This window comes from Ammospiza nelsoni, chromosome 1 (genome assembly GCF_027579445.1).
Source record: "Ammospiza nelsoni isolate bAmmNel1 chromosome 1, bAmmNel1.pri, whole genome shotgun sequence".
Lineage (NCBI taxonomy): Eukaryota > Metazoa > Chordata > Aves > Passeriformes > Passerellidae > Ammospiza > Ammospiza nelsoni.
The window spans coordinates 7,237,351-7,264,291 of NC_080633.1; the positions used below are offsets into that span (position 1 = coordinate 7,237,351).

Genomic DNA, 26,941 nt, shown 5'->3' on the forward strand with positions numbered 1-26,941 from the left:
ATCTAGAACTTAATACTGTCAGGTTCACTCATTTCCAATAATCTTATTTAGAATGCAGAAACACAGAAATTAAATAATTATTCAAAATAAAGCATTTACTTAATATGAATAGAAAAAGGTACAAAAAAGCTGTATTCTATGGCATGAAAATGGCTGTATTCTATGTATTGAAAAACTGATGTGAAGCATCTTTTAAGTCCAAATGATGGAGAACATCTACTGCTATCTTGTGCCAAAATTTTTGTTCTATTATAATGCAAGAAAAACAAGAAGACTCAAGTGAAAAAAGGCCTAAGCATAACCATGGGAAAACCACCAAAAATTACAAATATTTGTTGATACATGGCTGATTTAATATAAAAAATAATAGTATTATTAAAAACCCTCTTGGGCATTATTAAATATGACCAAAAATATAGCTACATGTGGCAAAATCAAAGGGAAGTACATCTCCAAGATTTCAAAATGGTACCAGAATATGACACCAGAACAAGTTCATCCTTTTCAAAGGTACTCACTTTTCCAAAGATATTACCATTTCAATTTAAAAGATTAAATATTTTTCTTTGTATTTCTATGGGTATTTAGAATATCAAGGCAAGTTTTCATTGCAAACACTGGCTTTTTTATGCTAACCTGCTTTTTGAAACTGGCATGAAAGTAATTGAGAATTATTTTTTTTTACTGTATTTGCGTTATATAATTTCAGGATATAAACTGGTACAAGAAATATTACCTCTACCTACTGGAGGTAATTGCTAATTGAACACAACTTTTCCTTTGTCTCTAATTTGTTTTGGTCAGCCTGGCTCTTCCTACATTCTAGTTACCTCCAAACCAATTAATGTTATTTTCCATGCAACTCCATAAAACTTTTTAATAAATTGCAACGGAAGTTTTTAGCACCAGGATCTGCCCAAGGAAACCTTATTATAAATGAGAGCTCAGAGATTCATACATGGGTATTTTTAGTCACACTTGTATTGCACTGTTTTTTTTATCAACCCTACTGTGGAGAGCCTGGTTCAAACATGGCTTAAAGAAATAAAGAAATACATGTGGAGAGCCTGGTTCAAACATGGCTTAAAGAAAGAGGCCATGAAGGTATACAGCTGATGGGAAAGTAAAAGGCAGCTGTAAAGCAGCAGTTTCCAGGCTTGATTTTGTAAATAACTAGGTTCTCAGACAGACTTCTCATAACAGTCCTTGGCTGCTCTGGGAACAGATATGAAGGTTTTGAGAACTTTTCATATCACAGTGAGAACACTAATTTTGGTTTCAATAAACAATCACAGGTATTGTAAACAAAGGGAGGGGTTAGAGTTTTCTCTGTAACCTATCGTGAGCTCGGATTTTGCAATATGCATGAAGTTAATTAACACTATTATAAAAGATGACTGATTTGATCAATAAATCGGAGTCGATGCTGATCAACAACAAGATGGGTCGTCTCCCTTCGCTTTCAACACCCTACCAACACATTTTTATGGATTTGAGCATTCAGGTGGTTTTTACTCACTTCTGTGCTCCCTGAGACAACAGCTTTGTCCACGTTCAGCGTTAGCTGCTCTTCAGTCGGGCAGACTCCCACAGACCACTCCGCACAGCGGTGATGAGCCCAGCAGTGACCTGGAGGGCACAGAGACACAAAGGGCCGGGGTTGGACGGCTCTGCCAGGCACGGCCTCCAAGCATGGAACTCCCTTCTGGCAGTCAGTACTTCCCCAAAATAACAGAGAGGCCTGCTCCTCCTTTTTTTCTTGTTGCGACATTGAAAACCCATCTTATCACACACTGAATATATTGCAGTTACTATCAAACACAAGATTTTATTTTATATACAACACACCATTTTTTATCTGTTTATCATTTTCAAGTGCCTGAACATGTAATCATAGCACTGGGGTGCAGAGCATTCTCTGACTTTGATTCTACATTCAATGCTTGTGTAACACATACACAATTCCATTCCACCTTGTATTTCACTGAAGATAACATTTCCCTATGTTTGTACTCTTAATTTATTATTCCCAAGCCTGGAGATCTGTATGATCATGTAGAATATGCTAGTATGATACTTTATAAGTCTACACAAAATGTTTAAAAGCTCAAAATACAACATGAACAGATACTCGTATAAAAGACTGAGAAAATGGTGAATACAACAAAGACGGTTTGTGGTATTGATCACAATAAAATAATACAAAGTATTATAAAATATAAATATAAAATGTAAAATAAAAATAAAATAAAAATTAAAATAAATAAAATAGAATATAAAAGACTGAGAAAATGGTCAACAAAAACAGTATAGAGATACACCTACTTAACAAAAAAATATCATAATTTGTACAATCAACAGGTAACTCTTACAGAAAGTTTCTAATTCAGTTCTGGGAAAAGCAATGCAAATGATGTATACTGCCAAAGGAATACTCTGACTGCTTTATACAGGAATTAGAAATGATGGTTTACACTAGCTGTTGAAATTATGTATCAGCTACAAAATAAAATCCCAAAAATCTCTATATGGGTTTGGGAAGAGTCATTTAGAAATATTAGCAACTTTAAAAATGTAGAATGATAAATCTACACCTATGCAACAACATCCACTATAGTAAAACTGCTGCAACAAAACCATTGCATTTTGGTTTTTTCTTTGAATGAGACCTTGAAACAAGTTTCCACACTCATAAAAGAGTGACATTTTTATTATTATGTAAATGTATTTCCATTTTTTGGAGCAAAAAATGTGAATGGACTACTGGCATCAAATCACTTGAACACAGATGCCTTCTGAAAGTAATTAATAACTTAAATATAGAAAAGTTCAATTGAAATGAAAGAGCAGATGATAAACCAGACGTTTTTCTGACAAAAAAACTGCAGATTCTGGAAATATGCATGTGCATTATGCCTCCACTGCTCTTCTAAATCTTCTATTCCATTGTTTCCAGTAAAATTTGCTGCAGGAGATCAGGTAACATCAGAGGACTAACATTTCGGAGAATTATATGAAGCTGTGCCTCATTCCTTTTCCCTTTTCTCCCCAAAACAGAATCATGGTACTAAAGGTATTACTACCTGAACACCAGCTCAGCAGCAGATTACAAACACTTCCCCACAATAAGCTGAGGATTCTCTTTTCTGGAGGGAAGACTACAAAAACAAAACCTGACACAGGCAAAAGCTACCAAAGCACCATCAGAGACTTGGCAAACACCACAGCACCACAAACCAACAGCTGCAAAACTTCACTCATGTCACTGTGGCTACTGCACTGCTACTGGGCAGGGAGAAAAAGGATGGAGAAGAACGGATCTTACCTGTTGGCTCAAATAAGGCTTGAACATCAATGTCATCTGGTAAGCCAACTAAACTGAGTTCATCCCAGAATTTGACAACCTGATCGTCAGAAGCAGTTTGGGTGCTTACACTTGTACATGATGCTATACTCGATCGAGATCTGTAGCAGGGAGCAGAAAAACAAACTTAGAAGTGGCCACAATCTTTGTTTAATCAGCCAGATATTCACAAATGATCCAGAACGCATGGCAAGTGAGTACAATTTTTTCCTAATATGATAAAATATAAATCAACGTGAACAAAAGTCTTCCTTCTATTTTATCCCAACATTTTCCCCAGTAACAGTTCCCAGCTATTCAGTAAACAAGCCTGCTCTCTTCCAGTTCTTCAGGACACACATGCTTCTTTAAGTTTGATTCTGTTTGATATTAAAATTTGCCCAACCCTTGGAACTGAGAATGAGGTAACAACATCCAGAGGTGAGGTGACTAGAAAATATTACAGCTATGAGGAGAAGGTAGAAAAAAGACCAGGACTTCAAAATCTGTTTGGAAATAAACATGTTTATACAATGCCATCAGATGGTAAAAAAAAGAAAAAGGTGGGGTGAGCTGGAGGAAAGGAGGAAGAGAGATTAAAAAATGCAGTGATACAAAGACAACTATATTGTACTAGTTTATAACCTTATTGATTTGTTCCCCAAATTCTAATCTCATCAGAAAACAATTCACACAACTCAGATTACTGCATTTTAAAAAACCAGAAGTGACAATTCTGCCTTTACTTCCTGCAGGCTAAAGAATATCTTAGACATCTAAGGGTGTGCATTTAGGCCTACTGATAAGAGACCTGATCACTGATGCCTCAACAATTGGTAGGAAAGGTGGTGCTGCATTTTCCACTAAAGTTCTTTGAACTTGATTACTCTCTGCTATTAATAACTCAATTGTATGCATGTGTTAGTAGATACAGTAACCACTGGCATTTTAACCTGTAATAACTCCACTTTCCTGAAAACCATGCTTTACTTCAGCCATTACATTTATAAACACATTTTAAAACCCCTTAGTTTATGGGGAAAAGAGTAACATCTCTCTTGCATCACCCAAGAAATCTTTTAAGTTTGCTATTATTACATGGTATGTTCATGATCTGCATAATTTAAAAAACATCTACCCTAAAACCTATAAATGCTGACACTACCAACACTTAAAACCTCCTTAACAAAGCACTATGTTCTGTTTGACAAAACTGGTTCCTGAACACCATTCATGTCCACTGCAATTACAGAATGGTTTGGGTCGGAATGGATCCCGTTCCAACCCTCCTACAATGGGCAGGGACACAATCCACTATCCCAGAGGTTCCTCTAAGTTCTGTCCAACCTGGCCTTGGACACTTCAGGGATGGAGCATCCACAGCTACTCTGCTGGGGATGCTCTATCATGCACAGCCTGTGCCAGTGCTTCAGCCCATGACAGTGAAGCCTCCTCTAACACCAAACTGCTACTCACAACACCAGAACTTAAAGAATCTTTAAGAAAAACTAAAACTCAACTGACAAGGCATTTTTCTGTATAAAAACCTTTCTCACAAGATCAAACCAATCCATTTACAGAACTTCCCAATTTACTCTGCAATCTCACTCTTTCTATAGACTTCTCTGAAAATATTTCATATACCTATAGAATACAGCCTGAGGCGAGGGTGTTACTTTTATTAGCTTTAAGAAAAGCCACTTTTCTGTATCAGCATTACACAACGTGCACTTTTCCACCACCAACATGATGACAAAAACATATAACGTGCACCCAAGCAACCTCAGTGAGTGTGGAACTCTGAGCAGCTTCTGCAGCAGCAGCACAGCCACGGACAGGTCTGACTCGGGAGTTTGGCACAGCTGGCAGCCGCCTCCCTCACTGCTCCCTCCCTGGCAGGGCCAAGCCCAGAGCCAATCCCCCAATGCCCGGTTTGTGCCACACACCGCCCGTGGCCCTGCATCAACACCCCTCCCTCAACCCCACATTCCTGCCCCACATCACCACTGCCCTGGATCACAGCTCTGCCCTCAACCCCACATCCCTGTCCCACATCACCACTGCCCCACACCGCCTGCAGTCCCAAATCACCATGCCATCCTCGACCCCTCATTGCTGCCCTGCCCGCAGCTCCACACTGCCCTCAACCCCGCATCACTGCCCCACATCACCCATACTACCCTTGATCCTGTCCTGTCCTCAACTGTGCACTATGCCGCACCACCAGCATTGCCCTCAACCCCGCAACGCCCACAGGCCTTCAATGCCCTCAACCCCACAGTGCCTGTGGCCCCTCACCACCCTCAACCACGCACCATGCCAGACCACCAGCATCGCCCTCAACCTCACACTGCCCATGGCCCCTCGCCACCCTCAACCCCACATCACCCACAGCCCCTCACTGCCCACAGCCCCTCACCACCCTCAACCCCACACCACCCACAGATCCTCACCACCCTCAACCCGACACTGCCTGTGGTGCCTCACTGCCCTCAATCCCTCACCATCCAGAACCCCTCACTGCCCTCAACCCCACTTGGCCCATCCTGTAGCCAATGGCCTGTAGCCCTGCATCGCCACTGTCACTCCCCATGTTTCTCTAGGGTTGCAGCCCCTCTGTCACACACACAGCCCTGAATGATCCCCACATTCACCATCAACCCTGAATGAACCCAAGTCAACACAAAGCCCCAGTGACAGGACCCCCATGCCCGCAAAGATGTGGCTCTGATCAGTCCCATCACAGAGGGATTACACATGTACTGAGAATCCTCCAATGCAGGGCCAGGTATGCCCCTGCCATCTCTCACAGTCACTGAGAGGCCAGGGGACCAAAACAAAACACCCCTGTCTGGGAGAGCTGCCAACAAACCCCATTCCTGCAGGGCAGGAACCACTGCTCTGTGCCCTGACAGCACTGGCACCAGGGTGAGAATCAGCACTGGATGGCAAGAGGAGAGGCTCCAATGGGCAGAGGCTGCCCATCATTCCAGGCTACATAACACATCAAGTGTCAAAAGTCCATCCTCTTCCACCCTTCGTGTGTGCTTTTACTTCAGCATAACAGGCAGATCAGTGCCTTACAGCAGCTATAGCATCTATGTCTCTTAAGTGTTCTTCCAGAGTGAAGATTCTCACTTGGGGAAGAAAAAACCCATTTTGAAAAAAGCAGAAGAGACAGCCACTGCTTTACCCCTCACGTGTTGGTTGCTCTGGGGTTCTCTTTTTAGCTAGCTTTCTGTACATGTTGACTTTCCTTACAAACATTTTTTAATATTAAAACCTCACATTTACACAAATACAAGTTAGTTACCTATTGCAATACAGAACCAGTAAAGATCCTTCCTGAATTTCATGCAAAATAAAAAAAATCTACACATTTATTTTAGGACAGACTTACTTTTTCTGGCCTCTCTGTTTGCGCAGCACTGAGTTTTGCCTTGGAGTTCTCTCACAGGCTCCATCGGTGCTGTCGCTGGCTTCACTCTTATTTAAAGGCTGGTTTTTCCATGGGATAACATACCCAGGAGTGGGACCGAATTGTTTTAAATCTCCTTGTCCTAATGAGCTCCGTTCTCCACAGTAACAAAAGGCGCAGAGTTGTTCGCTGTAAAAAGGAAGATCATTACTTCTTTAATGGGGGGAAAACCAGCAGAGGATACCCCATCAAAGAGCAAATTTCATGCTAATTTAACCCTTTATAACAAGACAATAAAAGCTCCAATGGGCTGTCAGGTATCAGAAGTCAGCATTCAGAAACACTATTTCCAGCTAATTAACAGTTACATTAAAAGAACTTTTTTCTGTTCACAAAAGTGCTTGATTAAGGAAGCAAACAAAAAAAAGTCCATGTTATATTTAACTGATTAGAATTTCCAAAATTCTGTGTGTCTAGACACATGCTTGCTAAAAGGCATCAAAATGTTACAGAACACAAAGAACATTAAAGCACACACACCTTTCTGGATGCACATACAGCCTATGTGTAACCCAATGTGTAAATACTATAGACTAAAATGGAGAAACATCTCTACTAACATGGAGAAAAATGGAATAATGAGAAAACCACAGCAATGGCTACAGTCACACATGCCAGAGCACACCACATGCACAAATCCAACCATCCTCATTTACTTCAATATTTAAAAACAAAATCATGTCTAAAAGTTTTACTGGAGGAATTTTAAATTTACAGAACCGTGACCGCTGCAATACCCTGTACCATTTGCAATTATGTTTTAACATGCACAACACAGCAACAGGATTGAAATGACAGCTCTGACAGCACTCCTTGTGTCACATCATATGGAAGCGACTGAAAAATATTTCTATAATAAACATACCCACAAACTTAAAATGTGAACTTCTGCAACTAATGCAGTTTGCATTAAAGGAAGGCCATTTAACACTTTTTTTTTAATGCTTAAATGAGCAATTCTGTTTTCTTCGTATTTATGCCCCAGAGACCCTAAAAAGATGCCTCAGGGAATCAGGCACTTGGATAGAGGCTTGGTTATGCCTGGATTCCATTTAAATAGATTTCAGTGCATCTCCAAGGTGGCACATTTGGATTTGGGACAGTCTGTGCTGTGTGAGTGAGAGGAGGGAAGTGAAGTGGGAGGAAGAGAAAACCTTAAGGCTAAACTGCTGTAAAATATTTACTAAATTCTGGGGGGAAAATAAAGCCTCCTGTGCTTTTCAGCCTAGAGAGACAAGAACAGCAACAGAAAAAAGTGGAACTGGAAAAGGAAAGTTCCAGATCAGAACAGAAAACCCCAAGAGTCCAGCAAAGCCTCTGATATTTGGTTTATCATACTCTGGGATGGCTCCTTTTGCTCTCAGCATAGAGCAAAAAGAGGAATAAAGAAAAAGAAGAAAGAAAACTGGTCTACTACTACTGGCAATACCAGACAGTCAGATGCTAAGGAAGGGAGAAGTGTTTCATGAGCCCAAAATGAAGCCCAGAATGAAGCAAAAAGCTTTTATACATGGTTGATAGATAGGACTGCACTTTCATTGAGGCAGATGGACCACTGGGAACATGCAGGTTGGTGAGCAGATAAAGTAAGTCCCATTCATGGTACTGAAATTACACCTTCCTGTGGTACTGTTAGGAAACATTTGTCCTCATCTCGTGGCCTTGGCTGCACATCCCTCACTGATGTGCCTCAACACACAACCAGCAGGAGCCAGCACAACCCCCGGAGCTGATGGCAAATGTCTGACACGTTCCTGAAATCTTTAGAAAAAGATATCTGAAGACAAAAAAATTCCAAGAAAATATGGATAAAGGTAGTGTGAGAGCAGTGAAAAGTGAAAAGTTACACTGAACAGTACATATGTCTATTTTATAGCTAGCTTTTAGTGTGCTAGAACAACAAATACACTATTATTTGTCTGTCAGTGACTGTAACCACTGGACGGCCAGGGAAACCTGATATGGCCTCACAAGCAGAGTTCCTAAGCAGGGAAAGCAAAGCTATTTATGCTGGTTGAGACTAGAGAGACTTGTGAGGAGACTTAAGAGATTTAAACAGGCAATGCCATGGTATATAAATTACATTAGTTACAAACACAAGATTGTCCACAGTGGAATAAATAATTATTCATACATCCTGTTAGGACAGACTATCACTGCTCATTAAAAGACTTGAAGATAATTACAAAGAAATAAACAAAGCCCTTTAAAGTGGAGTCATAGCAAATATGCAATAATGTTAAGATCTATAAAAGAGAAATACGAAACAGTAATTAAGAAAAAAAACAAACTAACTTTTCAAGTGGTATTATTTGAAAAGGCATACAGGAATAAAGCTGGTATTTCTGGAGCCTGTAAAGCAGCTCCAGCATCTCAACTTCCAGCAGAAGCATTCTGCAGGCAGGGTGGAGTGAAACAACAAGAGCAGTGAGTTTCACAGCTACTCTGCAGCGTGGTGTGGACAGCTGTGAGGCTGTCAAGAATCATATGGTTTGTGCTACTGCTCCTGCTTCAGCAGAGCTGGGGAACGCAGCTGAACAGAGTGCTCACCACGGGGAGGGGGCTGGGGAGCCCTCACTGAAGGCTGTGAGCACACAGTGCAAAAGTTAAAGACAGGAGCAGCAGAACGTGCCCAGAGCACTGCCAGGACACCGCGGGGCTGAGATAGAGGGGAGAGATTATACAAAGTGGGGGGGAAAAGTTTCACAATTTCCAGGAGGGTAAGCAGAAGGGCTTCAACTCCAACCACAGCCAGACAGCCACAGTGGCAGTGAACTCCCTGCCAAACTGCTGGGATGCTGCAGAGACCCTCTGCAGGAAAGCCACGCTCCTGTGCCCCCTGACATGCCACAGCTGCTGGCTTGTCATGCTGTGCAAAGTGGCCAGTCCATCACGTTAGCCTTTTAGCTTTAAGTGCTCAGTAAATATTTTAAGTTATGTCTGTATGGGCAGAAGGTAGAGATTTTTTTCTTATCATCTGAGGACTGCAGAAAGTACTTACAAATCTACTTTCCATATGTCAATATGCAATTAGAGGATCTAAATCTGTGATGCAAGAAGAGCTCTCATATTGAAGATAACGAAATAGAGATACTGGCAAATCTTAAGATCAAACTCTAGATCTGTTATCATAATTAACATATTTTAAGAACAGGATAATTCAAAATGAGATAAAAAGCAAGAGACAATGTGTCACAAATCTTTTTATAAGCTACTAAAAAAATAAAAAGCAGCTCAACAGTATTCCATTTAAGATATATCTTAGGTGCTCCAACTCAAAATGAAAGTTCATTATCTGTAACTTCAACTTAAATGACATAATTTTCCCATGACAAATGCTACTTTCTTGTAAGAGTTTAAAGATCCAGAAGTGGTTTATTACCAGGAGGTGCTCCTATCCCTCACCTCGTCCCAAAGGATTTTGTAGATTTGAATGCACAGAAATTTTAATACATAACACTGAGGAAAAACTGTGTTCAGAATGAACCAGACATGCTGGGTTTTGGGGGTGCAGTAAGAGGCAGAAAAGCTAATAATGTCTGAAACTAATGTTTGTTCCCACTGAGCCATGGGAGGAGATCCAGACTTGCCCCCTTGGATTTGAAGGATGCCCTTTCTAACAAGAAACATGTTGATCCCATCACTCTTTCACAGCCACTCTCTTCTACAGGTCCTTATTTCATCCCATCAGTGTCTCTTCCTTACACAGAATTTACTCAACCCTCTGACAAGAATCTGAAGTGCTATAATCCTCCCCTGTCCACATCCTGACAAAGGATAACAAAATGCCCTGCAGCCACTTAATCCTGAAGGAAGGGAGACCAGTCACTATTTCCTTTACTTGACTGATGACAGCCATCAGGAATCATCCTAAAACTCAGACTTTCCCATTGAAACAACTTCATTTCAACACATGCAGTATTGGGCAACTAATTGCACAATATTAAATCACAACCAGAGGAGGAGAAACATCTGGTTTGCTTGCAAATATTCAGTCAGAGAATTGAGGTAAAACTGAGAGTCCCCCAAAATTATTCTTTAACAGAATTAAACCTTAGCATCAGGATTACCAATACCTGGAGGAGTAAGCAGAGGCCCCTCCTGGATCCTTCTGAGCTGGGAAATGGCACTGGGTAATCCTGTGTCAGCCAAGGCTCCTTGATAACAAGCAGATGTGCAGACTGGCTCATGCAAACATGTTTTGTTTATGCTGTGGCCCATATCTCACAGATGTGCACTTGTGCCCACGTGAGCACTGTGCAGCTTCTGGAAATCTTCAGATATGTCCAGGGGAGGTTGTGTGACCCTCAAGAGTATCTCACTCTCACTCTCCTGCCTGTTTTTCATATGTGGGTAGAATGCACCACACAGTGCAGTGATATGGGGCACTGCCATGCCCCCACAGCTGGGGGAATAAACCCTCCTTCCTCATTCTCACAGCACAACTTCCTTCCAAGCAAGACAGCAAGTGGTCTATGCTGAGCATGGCTGTCAGTGAGATGCTTGAAGTCATCCAACCCTTTCAGTACCCAGCGGAGAGGGTGGCAGGCTAAAGGAAATCCTGCAGCTGCCTGCTCTGCAGAGAGGAGCTAAAGGTGCCTTTCTTTCAGCAGAGCCTGCACAGGGGAATCCAAGCATCACACAGAGATAAAGGGGAGGTTGTCAACAGCAGGAGAAATTCAAACTCTTGGATTCAGCTCAAGAGATGCTCACCTTGTAACTTTCCTGAAATCCCTCCCAGCCTACTGTGGGAGTGGTATTTCCAAAGGAGTTTTGCTGTGCATTTACCTTTTCCAATTAACCATATTAAAACCAGGTTTAAACAGGAAAAAACAATGGATTATATGTGAGAAAATGCAAGGCATGGCAATTCCAGTAATATCCACTAGCTATAGCCATTGCCTCAACATTAAACACTAAGTTGCAGATGGTCACTACTGCCATTTACCATGATAACAACTGCACTAAAGCTGAAAAGAAACTCAACATGGAAAGCATCAAGATTTCTTTAATTCATGGTTTGGGTTGAAAAAGAAAGTGAAAAGGGTTATCATGTGACTTTTGCTACAAATTAGTTTTTAAAGGCCTGGAAATACCTTCAGGACATCTTTTTCACACACTACTTGTTACAGAAATTTACAGTGTTTTTAGCATCTATTTTTCACTCTTAAAATCAAGCTCATCACAGTGAAATGGAGTACTTGGGACCAAAACAGAACTTCAGAGCATCATCTGTAGTAATTACCAAAGCAGATTGATGAGAACTGGCCTTGAGAATTCTTCTTCCACCTAACCTAACCCTGTTAGTAGTTTTAACATATGCTAAAAGGCTAAATGAAACACTACAGGGGACCTACTATTTATTTAGCTCTGCCAAGTTGTGCTAATGCACAAAATACCTTTGCTCTCATTTTATGCTGTGTTATTTAAAGAGTAAAGTGTTCTTCTCCTTAGTGAGGAGCCACCATTGTATCATTTATGTAAATTCAAATCAATACCTGCAAGCTGCACTTTAAGTGAAGGAAAAAAAACCCCATTTCTGACTTGAAACAATACCAGGGATCTGCATCAGTGTGAGTTCAAATATATGTGATATATTCACAGAGCTAAACTTTACCTGAAACTCAGATTCAGATGAAGCTTTTCAGCATCATCTAAATATTCTGTAAATATCTGGACCTCAATAATAACAAAGTTTGAAAGTAAACTACTGAAGAAATCTCATTAGGTGAGGCATAACAGCTTCACATTGATACAGCATTAACAACCCAATAAATCACCCTTCTGAATGAAGATACTGAGGACAGACAAGGATGGAAAGGGCAAATGGAGACACCACAAAGAGAAAGAAGCAAAAAATCTCTGCTAAAAGCTGTATTTAAGTGCTTGATGCACAGTCTCCTTCCAATAGGTACATGAATCACAGAACAACTTGAAATAGTGAAGTGGTTTGACACTATTATACTATTATAGTGATTTGGGGTTGAAGTAAATATTTAACTTATGCAGCATAATTCTTTTTTAAAAAAAGGAGGTGGGAGAGAGTTCATATGAACTTCAGGTGAAGAATTTTAAAAGTTTATACAAAGCAATTAAACTGCATTAGACAATAACTGCTTTCCAATTTCTTCAAACCAGCACAGTTGGAGTTCTACAGCCATATAATCAACTTAATGATACTCTTCTCATTTCAAAGGAAGAAAACATTCCCCTCCAAACACAACCAAAACAACACATCTTACTGACATTTTGAAATGCAGAAAATACATTCTTATTCACCATGAATCGTGTCAGCTTTAATTTAAACAAGTATTTAAAGTTCAGTTAGGGTTTAACATACCCTAGATGCAAGAGGAGTTACCAGAATGCTAGTGCTGAAAAAAGTGAATTTAGAGGTCCAATCCAAGGCCCTCTAGATTATTCCTTAAGGTCCATGTGAACTGATTTGTTCTCTCAAATAACAATCCCTGATAGAATGCAATTGACTGTACCTGAAAAGTAGCAATTCATGCAATTCTGAGAGTTATCTTCATCTCTGAGGGATAAAAGTCAAAGAATAAGAAGATCTGTAACTTCAAACTTCAAGATGCATCTCTGCCCAGGAAGTATTGTCTGTGTAAACCAAATTCTCTCTCTTGGTAATTAAAACATAATACACAGAATGGTTTGAGCTGGAGGGACCTTAAACATCATCCAGGGCAGGGACACCTTCCACTCCAACAGGCTGCTCCAAGCCCCATCCAGGCTGGCCTTGAACACTTCCAGGGCTGGGGCAGCCACAGTCACACCCAACTCACACAGAGGTGCCACCCTCTCTTGGAGGAACTTCATACAAATACCAAGTAGGGTCTTCTATCTGAAAATTACTGAGATTTAGCAAGATGGCTTTGAACAGCAGTTTCAAGAAAGCTTCATCTAAGCTGGACAAGCAGAGGTGCAGGGATATTAAAGAGGAGGAAAAAATGGTACTATCCATGCCCTCAGCACATTCAGTTCAGTGTCAATTGTGATTCCTCTACACTCATTCTCAGTTTCCCTTTCCTGAACTTGCCCAGTCTGCTCTTGACCACACCTAAAGTCTCAGCAAACCACATCCTTTGGGCAAGGGTATCACTCTAGACAACTCTCTGCTGTACAGAGAATCACCTCTTTTTATTATGCATCTAACCCTTAAAGGTTTCACTTGATGACCCTCAGCTTCTTGCATTAAAATAAACAAAACAGTCAGGATACAGCCACCTTCCCCACTCCATCTATGATTCTGAAGTTTATCTTCCTTCTCCAACATCTTTCAGAGACTGAAGGGTCCTGAATTGTTAAACTGGAATCTACCTTCAGATCTTTGATCAACCCTTCTGTTGTTCTGTGAAATGTTTTGAGTTTCACTATATTAATTTCTGAAGTTACAGACAGACTTTCTGTAACCCCATGAAAATTAGCTTGTACAGCTTAAATAGCTTGAAAATTAGTTTATACCCCAAACTTGTTTCTCTAAATACCTCTATCCTCACCAAGCAGAGCCCATGTGCTTCAGAAGAGCTTTAGCACATTGAAGCTAAGAGCACAAAGGTTCTCTCCTCACTAAGCACACTCCAATCTCAGTCCCAGAGTGAAAGCAGATTCCATATGCACCATCCATTCGAATGAACACCCTTCTGGCAAAGGTCAGAGACACTCACAGGGATCATTTCTGCAACTACAGCTCTGGGGTGCTGTGAGTCCAGATTTTACCATTTAAATTGCTTGTACATTCCATCAGATTCAGTATGGAAGCAAGGAAGGAATTCAGGGCATAACACAGAGTTTGCTGTGTGAGGGAAATGGAGAGTGCTGGAGAAATGAGACTACTGACTATGGGAAATAACACAGATCACACAGACAGCCAAAGGAAGCAAGAAGGAAATAGAGCTGACAAGGAAATGAACAAGAAAATGGACAAAAATGTGAGAAGAAATATCATGTAACAAACACCTGTCTAGAAGCCACAGGAAATGGATGGAAGGAAACTGCATATCAGGCAAGAGACAAAGAGTAAACCTCAGCTAAGTGAACCTTGAAACAATGATTAAATTGATGAGCAATTCAGAATTAGCAAAAAGAATGGGAATATGAGCATCCAACAACATAAAAAACCCCAAGAGGCTGGCAAAGAAAGCTGGAGGGAAAAAAAAAAAAAAAAACCAACCAAAAAACAACCAAATGGAAGAGGTGATATTTGGAAGAAATGAGAGAAAATGCTCTACTCACTCCACACTGACACAGAAGATCCCAGACTATTACCACTGTCTGTGAATATGCTGAATCTCTGCAATCCCTGACAAAGCAGGCATCCCATGCTGCAGTGAGTACTGCCCTCAGCCCCTCAGCATGGCCCGACAGACTCCCAGCCATGGCGTGCTTCTGTCTGTCTGCCATCTCCCAGAGGACACAAAACTTGTCCAGGCATCAGAGCTGACCTGCCAGTGCCCAGCTTGGTGCTCACCAGCGCAGGACTTGTAAGCAGCGGGGCAGACCCTGGTGGAGACATGCAGCCTTAGGATGGGGATGAGACAAAAGCTGCCTAAGAACATCTGAGAGGCTGAGAGTGGAACTCCAGAAACCTGGAGCCCCTCCTCAGGCTGGGCAGGAGACATTTCATGGTTTCTGTGGTTGGACCTTCCTACAGGACAGATTAAATCATGGAGCAAAGGTCTGTGCAACTTAAAGGCCCAGCCATGAATGTCACTGATTATGGTGTCAAATCCCACAAGGCACAAGTCCTACATGAGAGCATTAAACACATTATGGCCACAATGGCAATTGTTCAGCCTAAGCAAAAGGCAGGATTTTGGCTGCCTGTGAACCCCTTCTTTGGCCCCATTTGTGTGACACGCCTTCTGTGCTCTGAGAAAGACACAGACCATCTGGAGAAAACTCAAACCAGCAAGAAGGATCCGAGCTCAAGAAAACATCATCTACAAAGAAAGTAGGAACAAATTTGGGATTTCTGTTACGAGGTAAAGCATGCTGGGGAAATAAATGAGAGACTTTTGCACAAAGCTGTCCTCCATTATCCTTGGCAGATGGTATGAGTAGCAATGGAATAAACCCAGGATGAGGAGAATGTGTGTTAGATGTGAGCAAAGTGGTTCCAACAGTAAAAACAAAGAAGAGACTGGAAGGGACTGTTTAGGGAAGATATGGAGCTTTTATTACTAGAAGATTTAAGAGCAGTTTATGAAAGCTTGTGTCAGGAATGACAGCTGTAGATAAATGCCTTGGAAAAGGAGGTGAATTAAAAGAGTTCCAAAGGTCCCTTCCTGCCCTATAAATCCAAGGAAAAGTTGCTTTAACAATGATTCGTCACAGAATTCTTCTGGAGACCATTTCCCTAATAATGCATGAACAAACAAGATGGAAAACCAGTAAATATTTAACTTTTTTTTCTCATTTTTCAGTGTGTGGTCTTAGTCTTTAGTTGTGCCCTGCTAGCCAAATCAGTAATTCCACTCTGGTCATTAATATAATTAATAAAAAAACTGGTCATTAATATAATGCTGAAGTAGTGCTTCAGTTTGGAAGACAAAGGAATGCTATGTCCTCATTCCAGATGTAAATCATTGGCTTCAGAGGAAGATCCCATAAATGCTTATATGGATTTAGAGCTGGAAATGTAAAGGCAAAACTCTGCAATGGCTTCAAATGCCCTGTGTCATGTATAAGATCCATTCTCTGCAGAAACTCTCCCTGGAGAAAAAATTCCCATAAAACTACAAACTCTATCACAGTACTTGTTCATAAAAAGAAATAATCAGTTTCAAAATTAATCTTAATATTGGTATCTCCTCAAAACATGTGCTTGACTTTACAACTTCAAGAAAATTTTAAACATATTTTAATATTACATCTTTTCTAACTTCCTCCTGCCTAGCAATCTAGCTTTTCCTTCCATCACTGCAGTATTATTCTATCCAGAATAATTCCATTCTGTCTACTCTCTGCCTCTCCACAATTTCTTCTTCCACTCAGTGTTGCTCTGTTACAAATTTTGTAATGTGCTTTAAGATTATTTTAAAAAAAGGAACAAAGATGAAGTTCACTGCTACTTTTTCACTATTTTCTTTGTTCACACAATCTACAGATGTTCACCAACCACTTCTTTTTGATGGAATAAAGCACCCAAGTCCTCCATCTCCACACTCCAGATTTCATTCAGCAGCAGCAGCAACAAAATAACAGGGAATGGCGCAATTGGTCTGGAATGAAAATTACGTGCTTTGTCCAATTACAAGTGAAGCAAGAAAGCAGGAAGGTGTTTTGCCAGTTCTTTGGGGTTTTTTTTGTAATTTTAGCAACAATCTCACAAGAGCAGATATTTAAGCAGGCCAAAGCACCAAAATCAAAAAGAGCTGTGTGAAAACCTCAGCTTCTACTTTTTAAGAATGTTCTGTCTTCATGATTATGGCAAAAGGACCGAAAACATGCAATTAATGCAATTCACATTCTCCAAGAGCAGACAGAAAGTAAAATGAATCAAAAGCTGTTTTGTTCTTCTATGAAATTGTGTTTCTAGGCCAGCTTAGCTTTTAATGCCAGGGGTTGCCAATGTGGGAACCAGAGGAGGAAGGTGGAAGTGGGCTCTGCTCTGAGTCGCAGCCGGCTCCTGGCTCCCTGCCTTCCCCAAGGGCTGCACTTCCCCTGCTCCCTGCAGGCAGCACAAACCAAGGCAGCAGATTCCTTTGGAAGAAGCTGGATTCCACTCAGCCATAAGTCCTGGCCTGACAGAAGCTTCTCACAAGGCTTATAAAAAGAAAAAAGGGAACAACCACAGGAAAAGGCTCCAAAACCCATGATGCTCGTGATATATAGGAGCTGGCAGTGTTACTCCTGCCACTGCCAGGCTTGGGAGTTTATCTCTGCTTGATGTTATTGCCCCTCCCCACATGTGGTCAATAATTCACTCACTCCTTTCAAGCACACGCCTCAGCCCTTTCAGCCTCCCTACCCCACTATGGCCCAGACTCTCTTTATTTTAATGGGGTTTTAACACATTGCTTTCTGAGAACTAATCCTGAATCTGCTCTTTAGTTCCCTGCCCAATTCCATTCGCTGTCAATATTCTCTTGGTTTCCCATATCCCACCTCAGGGAGGTTCCAAAATCTACCAGCTCTCTCGCCTTTCTCTACAATGTTTTTATTTAGCTGCAGTCTCGGGAAGGATCCAGAGAGAAACAGCACACAAGCCAAGTTCTGGCTAATCTCTCAGCTACTGAAATCCCCATCCTAGCTTTGACATGTCCTACTATGTTAAAATCACTGGGTTTTAGTAGTAAATTATTTAATTTTTTCATGGAAAAGACTTTATTTTATGCCCTGTGTCCTGTACTTCTCTAATTCCTTTATCTTCACTACCAAAGACAGAAACACTGAATTTTCTTATACTGAACTCTGAAAAAGAAATGCAAAAGTAGCTCCACCTACACCTTTATCTACTTCTTGTGGAAGCTTGGATTCTTTTCTGTTTTCTAGGCAATTTCTGCTCTGTCTGTTGTTATGATACACTCTCATAATGCTCCTATGTCTTACATACCTAAAGCTATTTTTAAATATACCAACTCTTCCATTTTATTAGAAAGTGGAAGTTACTTAAGTTATAAAACAGAAAAGCTTACCAAGGAAGAGATGAAGCTGATGAGTATGAATTATTTGGAAATCAGCTTTAAAACTACTTCCCCGAGTAACAGCTTTAAGGCACTGTGGAGTCACTCTTTATCCTAAATCTTGATACACTTCCTCCAGTCATTACATAAGCATTAGCAGAGTCTGTTATTTCACACACTGTATTTTCTCCTAAGAAAACAGAGTCAAGCACCCAGAACTCAGTCCTCCAGCCTCTGCATGACACAATGTCAGTGGCAGCACTACACAGACCATGGCACAAATGATTGATCAAACATCACAGATCAGATTTTTGCAAGAAACACTTCCACAGAAACCCTGACATCTGGGGTTTTTCCACCGTTCTGAGGACTTCAATGACTTCTACAACTAACCCCCATTCTGCATCCAAGTTTGAAATCAAAAATATCTGGGGTCAGAGAAACCCTCTGATTCCCAATTAACAGTTTCATATCTCCTCAATACATTTCTTTCCAAAATGTCAGAGTCTGATCACTATTATTTTAATTAAAAATTAATAGTACTCAGCCTTTTAATACTTTGATCAGCCTAAGCAATGAGCACATAATAGCCATTCCATCCTGGCTGATCAAAGTCAACACTTTCAGTTGGAAGGAAGAATATGTTGAGGGCAAATAAGGGCTGGCTCAGAACCAGGCCAAAGTTTTTCCAGGAGACTGCTGTCCAGCTTTTAAGAAACAAGTCTATGGCTATGGAAAGTGGTGTAATCAAATATTCATGATAGCAGCAAAAAAAGTAACCTTGAGAAGAACAGAGAGTGGATGAAACAGCACTAAATTTTTTGCAAATTATCCAAAACAGGGTCAAATAATGAAGCAAAACAGCTGCTCAGTTCAAGCTGCTCTACGTATTTAGTGCAATTTAATCTCAGCCTTGGAAAATTCCATGAAGAACAGAAATTTTTTTGTATTTCACTCAGGTATATGCACAAGAAGTATTTAACTGAATTTTCTGTAAGGAGGAAAGTAGCTCTTGAAATCTAAGAAGTTTGTGAGCATGTAAAACACGAAAATTATATATGCATCAAGTAGATTAAGTAATTTTTTGTGCATGGAAAATATGCTCTGTGTTGGATTAGAAAGAAGAGAAATGATGACGACAATTCTCTCCAAGTCTGTCAAAATATAATTACACCTGTAACTGTCTGGTAGCTGGTAAGAGCACCTTCTGCAGCAGGAGAGACCTGCAACTGGGTGAGAAGCTCTTATCAGAGCTTCACCAGAGAAGCTCTGCTGGAATTGTGTGACACCATTCAAACAGTGTGCTCTGGTTTCCCTCATGTAACATAATTAATACTTTCACTGCTTTTAGGCTCATTTGTTTTAATAAAAATATTAAAAAATACAGATGTTATTTTCTCTGTTATAAATTCCAAAACAAGGAAGAGCAAGGAGACATGGCAAGAGATTTAGTTTACTTTGTTCCTGAAAATACACTAATACAAGCTGCAACATCAAAAAATAACTTTCTATAAATTTGCTAATACATCATTTCCTACACAGCAGGAAAGCTTCAGTAATCACATTTTATCTCCTATCACTTATGCCTCCTTTCATTTACCCAGCTGTAACTCAAGGCTTTCCCAGAGCCCTGTGAGGACAGCACTCACGGAACGCGCTTCTCACCTTGATCTCCCCGAACGCCAATTAAAGCACAGCCCCAAACTTCAAAGCAGGGACAGCGAGTCCCAGCCCTGTGCCCTGAGCACTCTGCACCCAAAGCCCCAGCCCTGCCCCTGACTCAGCAGCCACCTCCTCCTGGCTCTCTCACCCACCTGGTTTTGGCTTCCACACCCACGGAGGCGGTGGAGCTCGCGGACTCCTCGGACACGGAGTGCTGAAGGACTGGTGTTAGCTGCTTGGTGCTCTCCACTTCTGCCTGGGCATCCTCCTCTGCAGACTGCTCTTTGACTTCTGGGGAAACAAACAAAACAAACAAAAAAATGATTTATTACTTTATCTGCATCTGGAAGCTTTTCCTTGCACAGAAAACACCCGTTTTATTTATAGGTTAACCCATGTAAATATCTTTTGCCACACAACAAAATTAGCAGAATGGGAAATTATCACACCTAACTAAAACATGGAACTGGACGCTAACAACATTATTTCCATAACACAAAGCACCACTGTGAACTAAAGCTGTTCAATAGCAACAAGGAATGGGGCAAGGGGAGAGCTGTTCAGTGACAAATTTCATACAAGCCTGGGGTTTTAGGCATTTCCATTCCCCCCACATCTCTTATGCACCTGCTGTGTCAGCTCTGAACAAACATCACAGTGAGCATGCTACTCTGGGGTATATTAAACCTTTTTTCCTCCCCTATTACCTTTCACTTTGTTCAATTCCCTGCAAATTCGTTTCTGGTTACACTAACTATGCTGGCACAGGGTTGAGGAAGTGAAGGAATGAAGGACGTGGTTTATGCCAGCTTAAACTTCATTCTGAACTGAAGGAAAATAACCAATTTTTTAGCACACTTCTATATAAATTAAGTTGTCAGACATAAAAATGTATACATCTATATAAATGTATAATTATATATAAATTAAAATATATACATCTAGCTGACAACACTAGATTTGACTAGAAAGTTTGGTTTTACTCTGAAACATGAAATGTGAAGTTGCCACTGTCTGTGCAACTTTAAATCCTCTTCCCAATCATTTCCCCCTTTGCTTGGAGTGAGTCAGGGATTTACCAGAAGGACATGGAAAAGTGCTGCTCCAAGTACACCAGAATGCACAGAACAAGGTTCAAGGCTGTACAGCAACAGAATTTGGTGTTTCTGCACTCCTCTGTACTTTGATTTTGAAACCTAAGCAACATAAAAATCACAAGACTCTGACAGATGTGCTTTGACATATCCAGCTTAAGATACATGTGCCTCATGCTGCCTGTGTCCATGGCTTCTAGATCTGTCTCATGGCATTGCCATTTTGGTCCCCTTCAAAATTCCCAGTGAACATGGGTTTGAGCTCACAGGCCAGTACATACAGCTCTTGCAAAGAAGTCCAGTTAGAGTAAAGCAGCAGATTATTTAGAAAACTTCAGCAGAAGATATATTCACATTTTTTTAAAAATTAACATACGTGTCAAAATATAATTAAATATTGCAAAGGATAAATGACAAGTGGAGAAATGAAAGGGTAGAAGAATCTGCCACATGGGTGGGCACGCATAAAAACCTGCTACAAGCTTTAATCTTATAAATAAAACCAAGAAAAGAGAGGAAAATTCTCAGAACATAAAACTGTGCAGCTTGGTCTGAAATACTGAAATCATACGCCTGCTACAGCACATGGAAAATGGGAAATCTGTCTTGTTTCATGCACAGAGATTGGAAGGAAGATTTTTCTTTAACCTAACGTGAACTCATTTAGGAAGACAATGTGTAACATTTAAAACCCTCAGTGAACACCTCAAACCACAGTGACGAGAAAAACAATATAAAGGAAAAAAAATAATTCCTGGTTATGACTGAGTGTTCCAAGTATTTATCTGAGCTGGTGCAAATTGAAACTGCATCTCCTACTTCAGTTAAACAACTCAGTAACATACATCTGAAATGTTTTTTGGGCACCTGAAACATCCAAAGTGACTACCTGTCCAAAATCCCAATGGATTGTGTTAAATCCTTTTCACCAACCTATTCTGAACAAACATGCTGGATCTTGATTTTACACTAAATAAATATCCCCATGGGAATGCATCCCTTGTAATAGTAAATGTCTCTGTACGGAAAAGAAAACAAAATAAACCCAAACCCCACACCCTCAGTTTCTGGCACATCTGAACAAACACCCCTGGATGTTTCCTGGATGAAGATTCCCGAAGCAGGCAGCATCCAGCAGAGCCATTCAGAACGGTCTGCGGTGCATTTCCAAGAATGTTGGATCCAAAGGACAATCTTGTGCCAGTAACCCCCAAATTTCTAAATGCAACCTCAACAAAGAGAGCAAAACATAAACACCCAGAAGACAGGCAGACGCCAAAGCCCTCAGAATAAACCCCACAGCACAGCCCGGGACAGCCACGCCTGAGGCGCTCCAGGAAGACCACCGGAAACCCTGGCCCTGCTCTGATCCATCCCGGCCACTTTCTTTAACCCAGTTAAACTGTGCAAAAGGAACTCTGGCTTGATTGTGTGCCTGCTGAAACTTTCAATCGAGGCAAGGAAAAATGCCATTTACTCTGTGCCAGCTTTCAGCTCATTACCATTACTGGGCACCCAGCACTCCGGGAAGGCCAAGTTCAGGGGCGCTCTCAGCCACTCCCAGGAACTCTGGGCTGTGTGAGAAGACACAGATTGTTTCACTACACATGACAACTATAGGAGCTTACATCCTTATGGTGCATTTCCCCTGCTGTTTGCTTCTCCAGAGAAGGAGGGACCCAAATTATACTAAATGAGACAAACAACATCTCAGTTGCTGTCTCTGCAATAAAGCAAACTGTGCCTCAATATGCCGTTGGAAGACTGAAAACACGGTGCTCACTAAACAGAATGAACATTTTGTGGGTTACTTATGGAAAAAAAAAACTTTGTGAAAGTTTTCCTGCGGAAGATGAAGGAAGAACAGGAGCACTTCATGCATTTCATGAGTCAAATTCCTAGGATCTCAGCAGCGGCCTGGCAAGGAGACATCTCAGATACAACTCAGAGATGTTCTTGGAAGCAGCTGGCACAGTATGCTTAATGAACATCATCAGATTTGGTTATGACATTCTACTTTGAAGCTACTGGGAATGAAAGATCCATGGATGATTAATAGATGGGAAGCTCATTTGCAGATTCATATGTAATGCTTTATTTTGCATCCTCTTCTCATGATTGTTTCTGGCACCATGAAGGTCTTGCCTCTGTATAGTGGTTAGTGGGGAGACTGAGATTTTAAAACCTAGTTGTACAATTCCCCAGAGTCTCTAAGTTAGTTTTTATGTCATTACCCTTTACTGAAACTTTAGGAAAATACTAGGAAACACTGCACTTAAATTTTTTTCTTACTTGAATACAATTGCATTCATAGTTTTTTCTCACCTGGCTGCTGAGGACAGGAAAGTTTACTTTTCCTATTAAAAGAAAACCTCCAAAAGTACAAGGACTAAAGTTCCTGTCCACATGGGCCATCAAAAGGCTTGAGACTTCCACATGCTACCCAACTTGAGTAACTCACAGAATCACATCTGGTAGAGGCTGGAATACAGCCCAGAGCCACCTTGTCCAAACCCCTGCTCAAGCAGGGCCAGCAAAGCCAGCTGCCCAGATGGTTTTTGAGCATCTCCAAGGATGGAGACATGAAATACAAGGGAAAAAAAATCAAGTTGCCTAACAGTGACAGGGGACAGATATGCAGGGAAGTCACTGGGACTGGTAAGATTTACAGCACTTGTATTAATTTTCTCTTTTAATTAACATCTCCATCACATTTACTTCAGTAATATGTATGCAGTGGTGAAAAGACAATCCTTATCTTTTAACACTATTCAAGTTTTAATTTGGGTTTTTCAAGGAGGAGAAAAACAAAGAGGTTCAAAGATTTCTTATTATTTTTATTCCCCTTTATAGTGCAGAATGCAGAGAACACTCAAAGAAAATAACAAACAGCACATAGCACCCCCAGCTGATTATGTTGACTACCCACCTTCCTAAGGGGAGCTGGTCTCCTTATTTACATGTCTTATGCAGAGATTTACAACATTCTGAGTAATAATTGTGCTGCTAATTTCCTGCTCTATCTCCAAAGTCCTTGGAAGCCTCTCTCCATGTGAGACACACATGGGACATGCAGGCTCAGGAGGGCAGCCCTGGTTTTTGAGAGCCCTCCACCTGTGGCAGGGCTTGTGGAAAGCAGGAAACTGGGGATGGCTGGGATTTTATTACAGGATCACAGCTTTCTTTGGGGATGTGATGAAGAAACATCAACTTAAGATCTTAAATGTTCTTTTGTTTCTTTACAAACAATCCTTTTCCATTTTTTGCAATCACAAGGTCCTATTCTACAAGCTAAATTGGTAAACATAAAGCAGAATAAGGAGATGTATGTGCAGCAATCAGGCAAAGGACAGACATCAGCATATCCAAAAAAATTTTCTTCTAAATACTCAGAAACTACCTGTCAAGTCAAAACCTAAAAATACTGTAAGAGTTCTACCAGAAAAAAAAATCTTTAAGATATTATAATACTCATTATGAAGTGACACTTAAAAAAAAACCCAAACAAACCCCAAAGAGCTGTCATAAACATAAAATTAATATTCTACTATTAAATTAATATTTAGGTGCAGCAGGTTGACTATTTAACTACTGTCAGACCTACTGATTAGGCAGACAATGAAGCACATGTCATGAGCTTCCAAAACTTTCACTAAAAACAGAAAGTATTGCAGGCTGGAAAATACCAAGATCACCAAACACAGTAGGAGATCCCAGGGGTCTCAACTGTTGCCTACCAAGATGTTCTGTGAGAGGGAATAAGGAGCTTTTGAAGGCAGCCACAGCTATTTCTGCACAAGGAAGGGGCAGTGCTGTGTCAGGAAGCAGCCAATGGCACCAGGTGCTTTACCCTGCCCCACAGGGGTCTGCAGAACTACAAACACACCAAAATGCTCCAGGAGCTCTGACAGACAAAAACCTGGTCAGTGTAGCAACAATATGAAAAGAAACCTTAAAGCAAGGGAATGCAAATTATGAGTTTAAAATCCCTACCTGTCCTGGGCTTGGCTAGCATAGTCAATTTTCTTCAGTATTGGGTATGGTGCTGTGTTTCGGATTTAGGATGAGATTTAATTTTGGTAACACACTGATGTTTTAGTTGTTGCTAAACAATGTTTACTCTAAATCAAAGACTCTTCAGTTTCCCATGCTCTGCCAGCAAAGAGATGCAAAACTGAGCCAGGGGAGGGCATGGCCAGGGCAGCTGATCCCAACTGGCCAGAGGGATACTCCAAACCATAGAACACCATGCCCAATAGATCACAGAATGGTTTGGGTTGGAAGGGACCTTGAAGATTATCCAATTCCAACCTCCTGCCATGAGCAGGGACAGCTTTCACTAGACCAGGCTGCTCAGAGCCCCATCCAATCCATCCTTGAACATTCAGGGAGATGGAGCAGCCACAGCTCCCATGGGCAACCTGTGCCAGGGGCTCACCCTGGGGTTTTACCTAGATCCAGTTCTCCTCCCCATCCCAGTGGGACAAGGAGTGAGGGGGCACGTGTGTGGTACTGAGCAGACAGCTGGGATAAACCATGACACTACCCAGTACTGCAATTAGCAAGTTTCACTCACTGTCCCAGTTTAGGAACAAAACAAGTTTCCAGTATTCAGAGTTCATAATTCTGTTACTGCTCTGGACACAATTTGACAGCAGCATCACCTCTCCTGCCAGTGGCTGAGGAAGTCACATGCACAGATCTCTTAGGTGCAGAAATCTTTTACAATAATCTAGAAGAGGGTAGTTTTAGATTACTATTAGAAAATAATTCTTCTTGTGAAGGTGGTGAGATTCTGACACAGGCTGCCCAGAGAAGCTGGGGATGTCCCATCCTTGGAAGTGCTCAAGGCCAGGTTGGATGGGGCTTTGAGAAACGTGGTCTGTGGGTCCCTGATCATGGCAGGAGGGTTGGAACTAAATGATCTTTAAGGTCCTTTCCAATCCAAACTATTCTATAATTCTCTGATTTACTTACTGCAACAGGTGTTAGACAGAGACAAGAAAAAAACCTGAAGTTTTTTACATTCCACTGTATATTTTGATACCTCTCATTCAGTAAGTTCTTAACTGTTAAACACATTTTGTACAGAAAATAAATGCAAATTTTGTATTAGTTATAAAATAAAACCAAGATTCTCAAAGTGGGACCATTTAAATTCTGATCACCTAAAAAACATGAAACCAGATTATGGATAATCAAAACATGGAACCTCCACGACTAAGCCAGGAGTGGTATTCACCAGCACTGATCTGATTATTTTTCTACTTATTTGTTTAGGTCTTCTTGAAACCCATGTCAAGCTGCTCATGCCCAAAGCATCCAGGAACAATGAATTCTGTAATTGCAGCAGCTGCTGAGTGCAAATGCACCTGCCCCTGCACTCTATGAACACCACCTGATGTCCCCTAATTTCTGTGCTGCACAACAACGTGAGTCATTGTGCCCTGTTCATTTTCTCCACACCACTCATCATTTTTTGGACCCTATTACATTCCTCCTCAGTGAAATCACTTCAGATTGAGGGTTTTACCTTAACTGATCCCCACACAGAAGTTATTACTTCTTGCCATACTTGTTGGCCTTTCCTGTACTTTCCCAATTACAGCTCATCCTTTTGGAGAAGGCAAAGCAGAACTGCACGTGGCATTTAATATGCCAAGGGTTTATAAAGAAACAGTAAAAAGAGACAAAAACCCTCACTGATGCTTCATTCTGCTTATCC

General features: G+C 40.9%; 1 protein-coding gene across 2 annotated transcripts in view; it reads right to left on the reverse strand.

Annotated features, from left to right (window-relative positions):
* Positions 1-26,941, reverse strand: part of KMT2C (lysine methyltransferase 2C) — a 187,666-nt gene that overhangs the window by 108,230 nt on the left and 52,495 nt on the right. For both annotated transcript variants that reach the window (XM_059469749.1, XM_059469741.1), the window contains exons 3-6: positions 20,275-20,413; positions 6,744-6,950; positions 3,326-3,465; positions 1,520-1,629 (exon numbers count right to left, since the gene is read on the reverse strand). In XM_059469749.1, coding sequence (XP_059325732.1) covers positions 1,520-1,629; positions 3,326-3,465; positions 6,744-6,950; positions 20,275-20,413 — 596 coding nt within the window. The remainder of the gene's footprint in view (positions 1-1,519; positions 1,630-3,325; positions 3,466-6,743; positions 6,951-20,274; positions 20,414-26,941) is intronic.